The 12,315-nt window shown below is 55.5% G+C and overlaps 2 protein-coding genes across 10 annotated transcripts; one reads left to right on the forward strand and one right to left on the reverse strand.

Annotated features, from left to right (window-relative positions):
• The first annotated feature begins 85 nt into the window (after window positions 1–85).
• On the forward strand, window positions 86–2,640 carry SAPCD1 (suppressor APC domain containing 1). 2 transcript variants are annotated; one of them, XM_067752583.1, is made up of 5 exons: window positions 86–431; window positions 684–824; window positions 1,327–1,422; window positions 1,523–1,612; window positions 1,707–2,640. In XM_067752583.1, the coding sequence occupies exons 1-5, from the start codon at window positions 318–320 to the stop codon at window positions 1,800–1,802; spliced, it is 537 nt and encodes a 178-aa protein (XP_067608684.1). In that variant the 5' UTR covers window positions 86–317; the 3' UTR covers window positions 1,803–2,640. The 2 variants fall into 2 exon arrangements, with proteins under 2 accessions (XP_067608684.1, XP_067608683.1); XM_067752582.1 differs by having other exon boundaries at window positions 1,523–2,640.
• On the reverse strand, window positions 1,412–12,216 carry VWA7 (von Willebrand factor A domain containing 7). Of its 8 annotated transcripts, none has more exons than XR_010946744.1 (16): window positions 11,303–11,723; window positions 10,697–10,978; window positions 10,114–10,210; window positions 9,406–9,516; window positions 8,750–8,945; window positions 8,466–8,635; window positions 6,738–6,850; window positions 6,127–6,243; window positions 5,449–5,634; window positions 4,853–4,985; window positions 4,582–4,734; window positions 4,379–4,471; window positions 3,519–4,041; window positions 3,142–3,316; window positions 2,807–3,036; window positions 1,412–2,040 (listed from the first exon to the last, which is right to left on the reverse strand). XR_010946744.1 is itself a non-coding variant. In XM_067752546.1 (16 exons), the coding sequence occupies exons 2-16, from the start codon at window positions 11,540–11,542 to the stop codon at window positions 2,863–2,865; spliced, it is 2,763 nt and encodes a 920-aa protein (XP_067608647.1). In that variant the 5' UTR covers window positions 11,543–11,557; window positions 11,836–12,216; the 3' UTR covers window positions 1,412–2,862. The 8 variants fall into 8 exon arrangements, 7 of the variants coding, with proteins under 7 accessions (XP_067608647.1, XP_067608646.1, XP_067608648.1 ...); XM_067752546.1 differs by adding an exon at window positions 11,836–12,216 and having other exon boundaries at window positions 1,412–3,036; window positions 11,303–11,557; XM_067752545.1 differs by adding an exon at window positions 11,836–12,216 and having other exon boundaries at window positions 1,412–3,036; window positions 11,303–11,574.
• Between the last annotated feature and the right edge of the window lie 99 nt (window positions 12,217–12,315).

The following is a 12,315-nucleotide window of genomic DNA, read 5'->3' on the forward strand; positions in this document are numbered from 1 at the left end:
CAGGCCACAGAGGGACCTGCCCTGCCTCATTAAAAATAAAGTATCACTGCTGGAGGGAGGCCCTCGGGTTCTACCCAGGGGGACTTTATGAGAACCAACCACTTCAACAGACCCTACAAAAACAGATGAGAGAGAAGACAGGAGCCCAAGGGAGATGTTCTTTCCCCTCAAAGTAGGAACACCTCAGCCTGAGACAGACCCAGCAGGAAGGGCTCTGGGAGGCTGAAAGACTAGGCAGGACCGGTGCAAGGCTGGGGGAAAGGGAGGGACCAGCCCTGCACCAGTGGGTGTGGCTCCACCCTTCCCACCTCAGAGCCATGGGGAGCCGGGGTCCTGGTGGGCTGCCCCTGGTGCAGGCCCCCTACACGGTTCTGCTGCTGCCACTGGAGACAAGCCGCCAAGACCCAGGGGCCCAGCGCTTCTTCCTCTGGGTGAGTATCAGTCCCGCAAGAGGTCCCGGGAAAGCCCCTCTCCCTAGATCAGTCTCCTGCAATTCCACTCAATTTTGAGGACTCGTAAGTTCAGCCCCTTGCTTTCCCTTGCCCTCCAGGTCCTCAGTGGCCAGTCTGGGTTCACACTCAGTGACCAGATAGTGAACTGAACCACGGGTTAAGAGTAAGGGCCATGCATGGCCCAGAACCCTGCTGTGGAGTGAGTCAGCCTCTGCTTCTTGCCTTTTTCAGCTGCAGAGGATGCAGGCTCTGGAGCGGGAACAGGATGCCCTGTGGCAGGGGCTGGAGCTGCTGGAGCATAGCCAGGCCTGGTATGAGGGCCGTCTGAGGGAGGCCCAGCAACAGCAGCTATATCTGGGGGCCCTTGGTGAGGTATGGGGCTGACCCATGGTATGTGGGGGCAGGGGTAGCAGGGACGTGTGGACACAGCCTGACACCATCCTGGAAAGGCAAGAGTTAATGGACAGGGATCATCAATTGGAAGCAGCATTGTAATGACAGGATGCCACCAAGTGTTAGGTCGGTTCATTGTTGGGCCTAGAGGAGGCTGGTCTGCATTCCATTCAGAGGGACACAATTTGGCTCACTCCATGGAGATGGGGGAGTGGTCTGGATTGTTCCAGTGAGTCAGGGATGGACAGCAGGGAGGATCCAAAGAATAGAGAAAGCGGGTACTATGCTATTTGAGGGGGTTGGAGGAACTGGACTACTGAAGAGATGGAGTGGAGAGTACTGGAATTTCCCACCTGCCTGGCAGGGAACTGGGATGAGGGGATCCAGATGGAGGAGAGGAATGACCTGTGGTGATAGGAGAAGAGTGGCAGATGGTACTCGAGCTTTCACCACGTTGTCTGCCTCTAACTCCTCCTTTTAGAATTTTCCAACAGATTTACACTCAGAGCCTGGTGGCCCCCAGTTAGTCCAGATTCAAAAGGTGAACATCTGTTTGCAGAATCTGATTCAGGGGAAGGTGAGTTTATTGTTTTTCGTTTACTCTTGGGAAGTGGGGGTAAAGAGGGGACTTGGGGTCAGCACTGGTCTAACAAAACAACGAATTCCCCCCCCAACAGTTCTCCCCACATCCCCTGAACAAAGATAGTTCCTGCGCCACCCAGGACTGGAAGGGAAGGCCAAGGAAGCAGAAAGTGTGGCAGCAACACGTAAGCAGTAGAGGAGTGGGGGGAGGGCGGAAGCCCTGGCCCTCAGTGGGAGGGAGGGCACAGACACCCAGACTGTCTCCCTCCTCTTCTCCAGGTAGTATCAAGGCAGCAGAAAGGAGTCACTAAGCCAAAGGGGGAAATGGCTCAGCCAGGCTGCCCCAATGGACGGAGGGGCCCTACCCGTGTCTAATGTCTCCTCTGGTTCCCCTCAGTTGTGCTGGCAAGGCTGAGTGAGAACCCCCAGCCTCCTTATTCTGCTTCTTGACTCAATAGCTAAATGGCTCCAGGTGGCAGGTCAACTGAAATCCTGACATCTTGCTGTGAAATTTCCTCTCCACTCCTGAAAACTTCCATTTCGTCTTTTTGGTATCTTACGCTCTCACTCTTCCCTATATGATGTGCATAAGTGATCTTTCTTTGAAATCTCTCTGGGGAAAAGACATGTTTATTGGCACTGTCCTTTAACTTTAAATACAAAAATAAAATATAAGCATCTCCAGAATTTCAAAAATAAAATAGAAGCGTCTCCAGAATTTCAATAAAAGCAATTCTATAAATAACACTTTTCAGTAGGAGGTGGGGTACCCTCCTCCCCACTTCCAATCTTAGTCACTGCCCCATGTATCTTCCCCTCTACCTGAGCTTGGGAGAGCATGAATAAGTAGTGGAATAAAGATGCTACAGAGGGCTTCCCTGGTGGTGCAGTGGTTAAGAATCCACCTGCCAATGCAGGTGACACGGGTTCGAGCCCTGGTCCGGGAAGATCCCACATGCCACGGAGCAACTAAGCCCGTGTGCCACAACTACTGAGCCTGTGCTCTAGAGCCCGCAAGCCACAACTACTGAAGCCCGCGTGCGTAGAGCCCGTGCTCTGCAACAAGAGAAGCCACCGCAATGAGAAGCCTATGCACCACAACAAAGAGTAGCCCCAGCTCGCCGCAACTAGAGAGAGCCCGTGCTCAGCAACAAAGACCCAATGCAGCCAAAAAAAAAAAAAAAAGATGCTACAGAGAAATAGAAAGCAACTTTCTCCAAAAATGAGTCTGGTTTGTTTCCCACAAGGGTTAGGGAAAGTGCATTGTGGGAAAATCCATTGCCTTCTATCCCAATCTTGGAAGGGCCAAGTGCATGAGAAGGAAACCCTCCAACCCACCTGGGAGAGGTAGGGTCCGGAGGCCCATGTTACCTTCTTACCAATGGGGCAAGATGGCAAACGGTGCCGGAGACCCATCCCTCTAGGGGCTGTTGCGTCACCAGGAGGCCAGGCCTAGCAGGAGCAGCACCGCTCCAACTGTGCCCCACCAGGGGTTGCCCACCAGCCCTCCCCCAGCCCTGCCCGGAGTCACCAAGGTGGAAAGATGAAAGGCAGGGCTGGTGGTTGTGAGGACAGGGTCAGTCGAGTGGACGGGGGCAGGGAGCTGGTCCTGGGGAGAAGAGGGAGAGGCTGTCAGGGTGGCTGCACCCAAATAAGTCTGCAGCGCCCTCCCCTCACCTTGCCTATCCTGCAATGGAAAGTGGGGGCACCTCACCTGCGGGGTGGGGCCCCGCACCAGGAGCCGGAGGAAGGTATGGGTGGGGGGTACTGTGCTGGCTTCTCGATCCATCGCGGTCACAGTCACCATCACCACGGAGTCTGAGGCGGCTGTGTCTGGTACCTTCAGCCACAGGCACCCCCAGGCGGACTCGTTCTGTTCCAGGCGAACCCTGGGGAGTGGATGCCAAAGTCCGGCTGAAGCCGCAGGCTCTGAATAGCCGAAAGCCAAGGGGTGGAGCTAAGCGCAGTCTGGGAGGGGAGCGAGGAATCTGAGCGCCAATTCGAAAGAGCCAGAGGAGCGAGTACCAGATCCCATGCCCTGGGAATAGAAAGATGGGACAAGAAGGGAGCAGGAGGTTTCAGGGGCTTCACCTGGAGAGGTTGGAGGTGAGAGCGAAGCTGGGGTTGACGGATGTCCTAAGATCGAGATCCTGAGGGCCCGAGAAGCTGGCAATGCGGAGGCTGAGCGGGGCCTCGGTGCCCGGCGCCAGGAAACCCGGGGGACCACTGAGCTGCGGAGGAGGGCCGGTCAGGGGAGGAGCAGCAGGCCCTGTTCTCTCCAGCCGCAGCCGCACCTTCCGCTGGCATCTCACCTCCAGAAGGACAGGAACTACAGCACAGGGCTGGGGGGCCACCCGGTGCAGGCCCTGCCCCACTCCGTCCTGGCCAATCAGCTCCAGAGAGAAGGGTCCCGCGGTGGACAGAAGCGTAGGCGGTAGCGAGGCAGCGAGGAGACCTCGCTCCCGGGGTCCCATGGGCTCCAAAGGCACCCGGCCCAGCTCAGCACCGTGCGGGACCCCTCGAAGGACGACGTGGGAGAAATGCGGCAGAGGATCTCCAGGGTTTCCTCTGGAGCCCAGCCCTGTCACTTCTACCAGCAGCTGGGTCTGGAGACCTGGGACAGGGGAGGGGAGGAAAGAACAGTGGCTGCGTGAGGTTTGGAGACAAGGAGAAAAGCATGAACAGCTTTGAATAGGGGTTAGTTCTCGGGGTATGGATGGGGAAAAGGGGTTACCTCTACGGGTATTGATGGCGAGGGCCAGGAGGGAGTGCTGGGATGCTGGAAATGTTCTATAGCTTGAACTGAATGACGGTTATTTTTTATTATATAAAATCCACCCAGCTGTACACTGAAGTTTAGTACACCTTATTAAATGTTATAACTCAATGAAAAGCTACATATATAATTTATATATATACACAAAGCAAGTTAGGGGTGGGGACAGATGTACCTGCAACTGGTTGAGTCAGGGGGTAGAGGCCAGGGTGGGGTCCATCCTCCATGGGGATCCCAAAGTGGAAGAGGAAATCCAGGGAGGTCTGGGCTGAGGGAGGGCGAAGGCAGTCAGAGACCTTCCAGAGATGAACGTGACTCATATTGCTCTCTGAGCTCTGCAGTCTCCCCTTCCTTTCCCAGGAATATCTCCCTCCTTACCTTGCACTCTCACCCGGGGGGTACCCTTGGCTGTGACCTGGATCTCCCAGGTTCCTGTCTGCAGGGGGTCATTCATGCGCACCATCCAGAACTGCCCGAAGCGGCGAGTATGACCTAGAGGCCCCTCACCTTCCTCCTGGCCCTGGGAGACCCCTGGATGGGTATTGGGGGCAAGAGATTGTCACAGGAGAATTCCTTTCCCTTAGTACATTACCCCTCATTCTCCAGTCTCCATTCTTGCCTCCGCCTTGAGACACACACATGGAAGTACCTGCAGGGTTTCTGATCCAGAAGCTGCTGACCTCCCCATGGATCCGGACTGTGACCCTCTGGAGCAGCCCATCCACACTGAACACAAGTGGCCTCTCAGGCACCACAACAGGAGGCTCCAGGGGAAGGGTCACCTTGAGGGGGCAGGACCGAAAAATGGGGGGAAGATAAGGCATGGAATGAGGTGGGAACAAAGACAGGAGAAAGAAAGGTAGAGACAGAAAAAAACTAAGTAACACATGGGATACCAGTGAGAGAGGAAGGACCAGGGATAAAGCTATGATCAATGACAAAGTTGGAGGCAAGGGATTAAGGATGAGGTAACCACTTCTTGCCCCCCTTAAAAGATGGCAGGACTTCCTAGAGTAGCCGTGAAGACAGAATACTGGAGGCCAAGACTGAGGGTGGTAGTACTAATGTGGAAGGAGCAGTGTAGAAGGTGGGCAGCTGTGGATCTCGGAGGGAAAGAAACTTCCTTTCCCACCCTCTGTCTAGAATGGCAACTCAGCAATGGGAGCCATTTGCTTTCTTCTACAAGAAAGAGAAATGCAGTGTCACCATCGTCCCCTCAGTTCTGAGCTGAGCCCCCACACTTACCAGGTCAGCTACGCTGTCCCCAACAATGGCTGCCACATCCTGAATGTACTGGTCTTTGGTGAAGATCACCTCTCCTCCTGAGGCCAGCGCCACCGCTTCATACGGCTCAAAACGCAGAGGGGACAAGACCTCACGCCGAGGTCGGCCCTGAACCCTAGATGGGTCTTCAGTCAACAGGAATGTGACCTGTGCCCAGAAGAAAGGCCAGGACTTGAAGTTTCCATTTGCCATCTACCATTGTAAATAAGGATCTCCTGTGCTCAAGCTTTCTACAGAGCTGATGATTGGTGGTAAATTCTCTGTCTACCCTCTGGCTGCTACAGCAGGGTCTCCCAGTGACACAACCCCTGGGCTTCAATTAGAAGTTGCCATTCCCTGTAACTGTCACCATACGTCATCCACATAGTGGATTGCTGGCAGCCAAATCTCCAGTTCTTCAAACGGTTTATTGGGGGCAGATTCATATAAGAATTCAGCATCATTAAGGGTAGGGCCTTCCACTCTTTAGTATTGTTAAAGGGATCTGGAAATGTTATACTCATGGTTCACTTCTCCCACCTCCAAGCCAAGTCTGGTTTAACCACCCTAGTGTGAGTGTGACCCTTGTAATGAGAGTTGTCCTGCAGTTTCCCACATCCCCGGGTAGCTAACACTGAGTCTCCCACCAGCTATGCTTACTCTGCAACGCCGCTCCTGAGTCAGAGATTCCACCCGGTTGGTGAGAAAGGCATCCTTGGGGGAGGCGTCAGTGAAGACGAAGATGTCTGAGAGTGGAGGTGTGTGTTGCAGGGCCAGCTGACAGGGGAGGGAAAAAACTGGTGTTAAAAAATGGCAGCAGTGGGACTTCCCTGGTGGCACAGTGGATAAGACTCCACGCTCCCAGTGCAGGGGGCCGGGTCTCGATCCCTGGTCAGGGAACTAGATCCGACATGCATGCCGCAACAAAAAGTTCACATGCCACAACTAAGGAGCCTGCCTGCCGCAATTGAGGAGCCCATGTGCCGCAACTAAGGAGCAGGTGAGCCGCAACTAAGGAGCCCACCTGCCACAACTAAGACCTGGCACAACCAAATAACTTTAAAAAAAAGTGGCGGCAGTAGGGGAATGGGCAGAGCAAGGGAGGGCAGAGTAGAAGGCAATACGGCCCTGGAACCTGGAGTGAAGCGAGTGGGACTAGGTTCTGAAGATGGGGTGGAGGGATGAGGTCCCAGGGAAGCTCTAAGCTCCCTTGATGGTGGGGCCTGGAAAGGGGTGGCGGGAGAAGAAGGGAAGGGGTGGGGAGGGCAGACCTCCAGGGCTGACAGGCACATCTCGGGCTCATCTCCACCTCCCAAGGCATGTATCTCATTGAGTTGTTGCCAGAAGCTGTCAGGGTCACTGGTTGTAAAGACGGGGCCAAACCCTGGGAAAGGAGAAAGGAGATTGAGATAAGTGAGAGGAGGGCTCCCCTCATTCCCACCCATGGGCATCTCCCCAGTCAAGGAGCCCCGCTGTGCTCCTTGGGTGGACAAGTATTGAGATAACAATATTCCTTTATATTTATACTGACAGGGTAGAACAAGGCAGGGGCTAGGTACCTCTGGTGGGAAAGTGGACCTCATTTCCTCACAAAATGGTGGCACTTCCTGTGGTCCTGAGTGGGCCTTTTTGGGTATATGTGTAACTATAAAAAACAACCGAGGGGACTTCCCTGGTGGCTCAGTGGTTAAGAATCTGCCTGCCAATGCAGGGGACATGGGTACGATCCCTGGTCTGGGAAGATCCCACATGCTGCCGAGCAACTAAGCCCGTGTGCCACAATTACTGAGACTGCGCTCTAGAGCCTGCGAGCCAAATCTACTAAGCCCACGCACCACAACTACTGAAGCCCGCACGCCTAGAGCCCGTGCTCTGCAACAAAGAGAAGCCACCATAATGAGAAGCCCGCGCACTGCAACGAGGAGTAGCCCCCCGCTCGCCACAACTAGAGAAAGCCCGTGCACAGCAACGAAGACCCGACGCAGCCAAAAAAAAAAAAAAGCCAACATAGATAACCAACAAGGACCCACTGTATAGCACAGGGAACTATACTCAATATCTGGTAATAACTTATAATGGAAAAGAAACTGAAAAAGAATATATATAACTGAATCACTTTGCTGGACACCTGAAACGTTGTAAATCAACTATACTTCAACTAAAAAACAACAACAAAAAAAACTGCGTCCTCAGTTTCCTCACAGAAAAGACAGAGAAATAATAGTACCTACCTCAGAGAGGGTTATTGGGTGATTAAATGAGTTGATTTTGTAAATCTTAGAATAGTGCTTTGACACATAATAAGTGCTAAATTCTTAATTATTCACTTACTTGTACCTTTATCAAATATGTGATAAACCCCTTTTGAATGTCAGCTACTATGAGATTTATATATGCAGATTAGACTCAAACCCTGCCCTTAGGGAATTCTCAATCCAAATTTTATTTGATGATCATTTTGACCCTGGGAGATAGGCGGGATAAGGCAAGTACTAATCCACTTTATGGTTGATGAAATTGAGGAAAGAGAGGTTAAACAATCAGCCTAAGTACACACAGTAAGTGCTGGTCAACCCAGGCCAGATGATCTGACTTCTAATTTAGTGGGGAGAGGAATATGATGTAACTAGCTGTCTTAGACATTTCACAGAGGCCTGGACCCACCAACCCGCCCCCCATCTTCATCCCAACCTCTGTCTACAGGAAGTGGAGAGAACTGAAAATGACTTACTAGAATGGAAGCCTAAGAAAGCAGAGGCTACTCGCCTAAGCACCCATAATGATTAAACTCATATGGAAAGTGCTGTCCTGTTGGAAGCAGTAGAAGAAGTGCTGATTGTTTCCAATATGCACACAAGTACCAGTAAAGACTCACTCAGGACCCTAGGAAGAGCCTCCCTTTTATTATGGAAATGAAGCCATTAGGCCCACTTCCCTACCAGTGGCATTTATCCCTTGCCCTGGACTTCCCTCCACTATTCCTGCCAGACCCCAGTTACCTGGGTCATGGAAAGGCACCAGGACATAGTGGGTGGGCTCCATGGGGCCACCCCGTCGCTGCTCCACAATGTGGCGAGCCTGGATTTTGGCAGCATTGATCTCCTCGCCCATACTTCCTGTGGTATCCAGGACGAAGCTCAGGCTGGAGGCTGGGGTGATGTCCAGCAGCCTGGGAAGCAGGCCAGAGATACAGTGAAGGGTCTGCACACTTGTCCCCAGGCCCTGGTTTCTCAACTCTGGAGCACCTACCTATTAAGGAGCCCATCCCCAGGAGGCCACTCACCTGGAGAAACCCCTGTCTCCCAGGCGGCTTCGCAGGAGGCTGAAGGCCTGGATGGAGGCCAGAAGGGCCAGGTTTGCAGCCTGGAGGTGCAGCATGTGGTGTGGGGAGAAGCCTGGGGATGTGCTATCCTTGTTGATGCCTCCCCGTGGTGGCTGGGAGCTGCTCTGGTCAAAATGGCCCCCATGGCTACATTTCCCTGGGTTGGGGAAAGGGATCTGGAGGGTGGAGGTAAAAAACCCACTGCCTCCTAATAAAACGAGGCCCTCTCTGACCTGCCCTGACCCTCTCACTCCTCAGCAAAGGATAAGCAGAAAATTATGATATTTTGCAGAGGGCAAATCTGGAGTAAATCTGGAATGATTAGTTACCAAAGCACACGGTAGATCCCTCGATCCCTCCAGTTAGTCCCCAAAAGCTGCCCTCGGGCACTGAAGTCTTATCGGCAATGTGAGAAGCTGCTCCCACCACCCCAACAATCACGGCCACCTCAGTGGGCCTTCATCCACCCGCTCCCCTCCCAGCATCCTCTCCTTCTTCCAAGAAGTGATGCCATAGGAAATAGGACAAGGGCTACAGGACTGAGGTCCCTAGGGACAGGGTCAGGGGAGAGGAAGTGACTTTCTCCCCTTACTTCTGGGGGCTTTCCTGTCTGGTACCTGGAGGTTTGGAGGGATGAGTTCCAAAGTAGCCAGAGGTGAGGAGTGTGAAGCCCAGCAAATTCCCAGGGCAGCTCCACTCGTCACAGTCGGAGCAGGTAGGATCGTCCACTGGGAAGAGAGGGCAAGGGTCTGGCACCCAAGATTCTGCTGCCCCTGACCTTTACCCCTGTCCACCCGAACTTCTTCAGCTTCTCCTCTCAACTGGAACAAGGTAAAAGCCCCTAGGTACCCTTTGCTGGTACCCTTCCAGGCTTTCTGAACTAAAACGTGGAGCTCCTGGCTGGCAATGAGACCTAATATTTGAGACTGGGACTGTGCTAGAAAACCCGGAAGTGGCGGGGGGACCAATCCTACGGGAGTGTGCCCTCTGTGAGCTGTGGACAGGAAGTGAAACTGTACTAGACAGGAGGCAGCTTCCGGGTCACAGTTCAGTTGGAAGGATGAGGGGACTGAGAGAGAAAGCCCCCCGTGTGATCCAGTGCGGGGAGGAAGCCACGTGAAAGACAGAGAACTCCCTGACGTCGCAGATCTGGTCCTGGCCCTGTCCTCTGCTGCGTGACCTTGGGGAAGCAGCTGACTGGCCTTTGGCTGAACCGAGGGACCGCACAGGTGGTTCCAGAGATGAAGCCATGTTGCACCCTATTCGACCCCAGGATGCGAGGCGGCTCTGTGGGCTCACCCTCACCAGTGGGGTCCCGGCCGTACCTTGCGCCAGGTTCCGCAGCCCCTGCCTTGGCCAGAGGAGGTGAGGGTGTGGCTGCTGCTCCCCCAGTTCGACCCAGTTGCTGTGACTGTAGAAATCCTGGTCCCAAGAGAAAGGAGAAGGGGAAGAAGCACTAGCTCACTGTTCTCACCGTCTCCAGCCCTGACTCCCCTTCCTCCCAGTTCCCCAGCCTGAAAGCCTCCTCCACCCTGCTACGCCCCAGACACCCCAAGTCCCCTCCACTGCTCTCTCCCTTGCCCAGAATAGAGCTCGGCCGAAGTGGGAGCCTCCCACGTTTCTTCCCATCTCACTCAGAGCCCAGCCAGAGGCCTTTCAGTGGCCTGCACGGCCCACCTCTTGACCTCAGCACCTTCACCTGCTCCAGCCGCCAATGCCTCCCGGCTGTTCCCACAGGAAGCTGCCAGTTTGGAGGCGGGGACTAGGGAATAGCCCCAGGGCCTTGGCAAGCAGCGCCCCAGCCCCTTCTAGAGTAGGGGGAGGCATGGCTAAGGAGGCACCATTCAGGAGACAGGAAGACTGGAAACGAAGACCCCTCTGACCACAACCCACCAACTCTGTCCTCACCTGCAAGGCATGAAGCGCAGCCCCGAGGCGCTGGCGGGCCAGGCTGTGGTCAAGGGCTCTGGCCGCCACCACAGTCTCCCCTAGAGCTCCCACCAGGCGTGCGCGCCCCTGGCCCAGCCGCTCGGCATCAAAGTGCAAGTCAGGGTCATTCCTGGAAGTCGGCAGGAAGTCCTGGGCGGCATTGGCACGAGACACCTCTCCTAAGGCTGCTCGGAACCGCCGGGAAGGAGACCCAGGTCCGAAGTAGGCGGCAAAGAGGTTGTCGGCAAGGAGAGTGCGGCCCTGGAGGGTGGTAGGGGGCAGGGGTTCCAGGGAAGCCCCTTGGATCGGACCACCGCCTACATTTCCTCAGCTCTGTCACTCCAGGCCGGGTGTGGGAGGAATTGAGGGTGCTGGGCCCTACAAGGGAGGGGCAATCCTGGACATTCCTAAGGAGGGGGACTCCTGACTGTAGGACCAGGACTCCTGGGTATTGTTGATGTCAGGAGGGGAGGAGGGAATGTGTGCGTGGGGTCCCTTCTCTGGGCAAGCAGGACCCTCAAGTAGTATAAGTCCCCCAGAATGGGGGAATCCACCTGGGATGTGACCGGACCCAGGGACGCTCACCAGGAAGTCCTCAAGGCGAAGGGGGGGCCGACCTGGGGGCGGCTGCTCCAGGAAGAGCTGCAGGGTGACGTTGAGTGCCGCCTCCTCGGTCAGGTCCTGGTGGGTGATGGAGCCGGGGGCAGCCAGGAGGCTCCAGATATTGGGGAAGAAGGCAGATGCGGGGGCCAGCAGTAGCTGCAGCTGCAGCAACAGCAGCAGTGAGGGGCCCAGGTGGGACAGGGGCTCGTCCGTGGGGAGCATAGCTGAGACATGGACCTGGGGAACAGAAGGCTCTCCAGAGAGCAGGAAGCAGCAGAGATTTCAGGGCAGGCCCGGCTCTGTCTCCATGGGCACCTGCTTTGGCCCCTTAACTGGCTTCCCCGCCCTCTCCCTTCAATCATCCGGACAACCTGAGGGCCTCTCAGACCAATAGAGACTTACACCTGCAGGGGAAGGGTCTGAGGCTCCTCCCCCACCACCGCACCGCCCCCCACCCCACCCCTCGGCTAACGCCCCCATGCGGAGGAAGTCTCCTCTCTAGGCCTCTCCCCTACCTGGTTGCTGGGTTCTCCAGGCAGGGCCGGGGGGGGGGGCGGGAGGGGGAGCAGGGTGTCACAGGGCACTTAGGTCAGAGTTATAATTAACCTAGGCCGGATTCAGTGGAGGGAGGGAGAGGGAGGCCCCGGCAGGGTGTGGGCAGGACAGGCGGCTCCTGGCCCCTCTGCTCCGGCCTGCCCAAGGCCACAAGCAGCAGTCAGCACCAGGGCGGGCCTCCCACGGCTGGATGGCTGGCTGGCCGCAGTGCGGAGGTGAGGGAAGAGCTGGGAGGAGGAGGCAGCAGGAGGGGGGAGCTAGCAGCGTGACTCAGGCCTGGCTCAGGGCCAGGGCCAGACCCAGAGAGACGCACCTCTCTACCCGCAAGGACCCAGTGCCTCACGCCCAGCCTGCTGCCCTCCTGTTCACGTTGGCACCTCAGAGGATTCAGGAACCCAGCGCCTCAGCACCCCGTCCCCAGCCCCACCACACACAGCCAA

The sequence above is a fragment of the Pseudorca crassidens genome, chromosome 10 (assembly GCF_039906515.1).
Source record: "Pseudorca crassidens isolate mPseCra1 chromosome 10, mPseCra1.hap1, whole genome shotgun sequence".
In the NCBI taxonomy this organism is placed as follows: Eukaryota; Metazoa; Chordata; class Mammalia; order Artiodactyla; family Delphinidae; genus Pseudorca; species Pseudorca crassidens.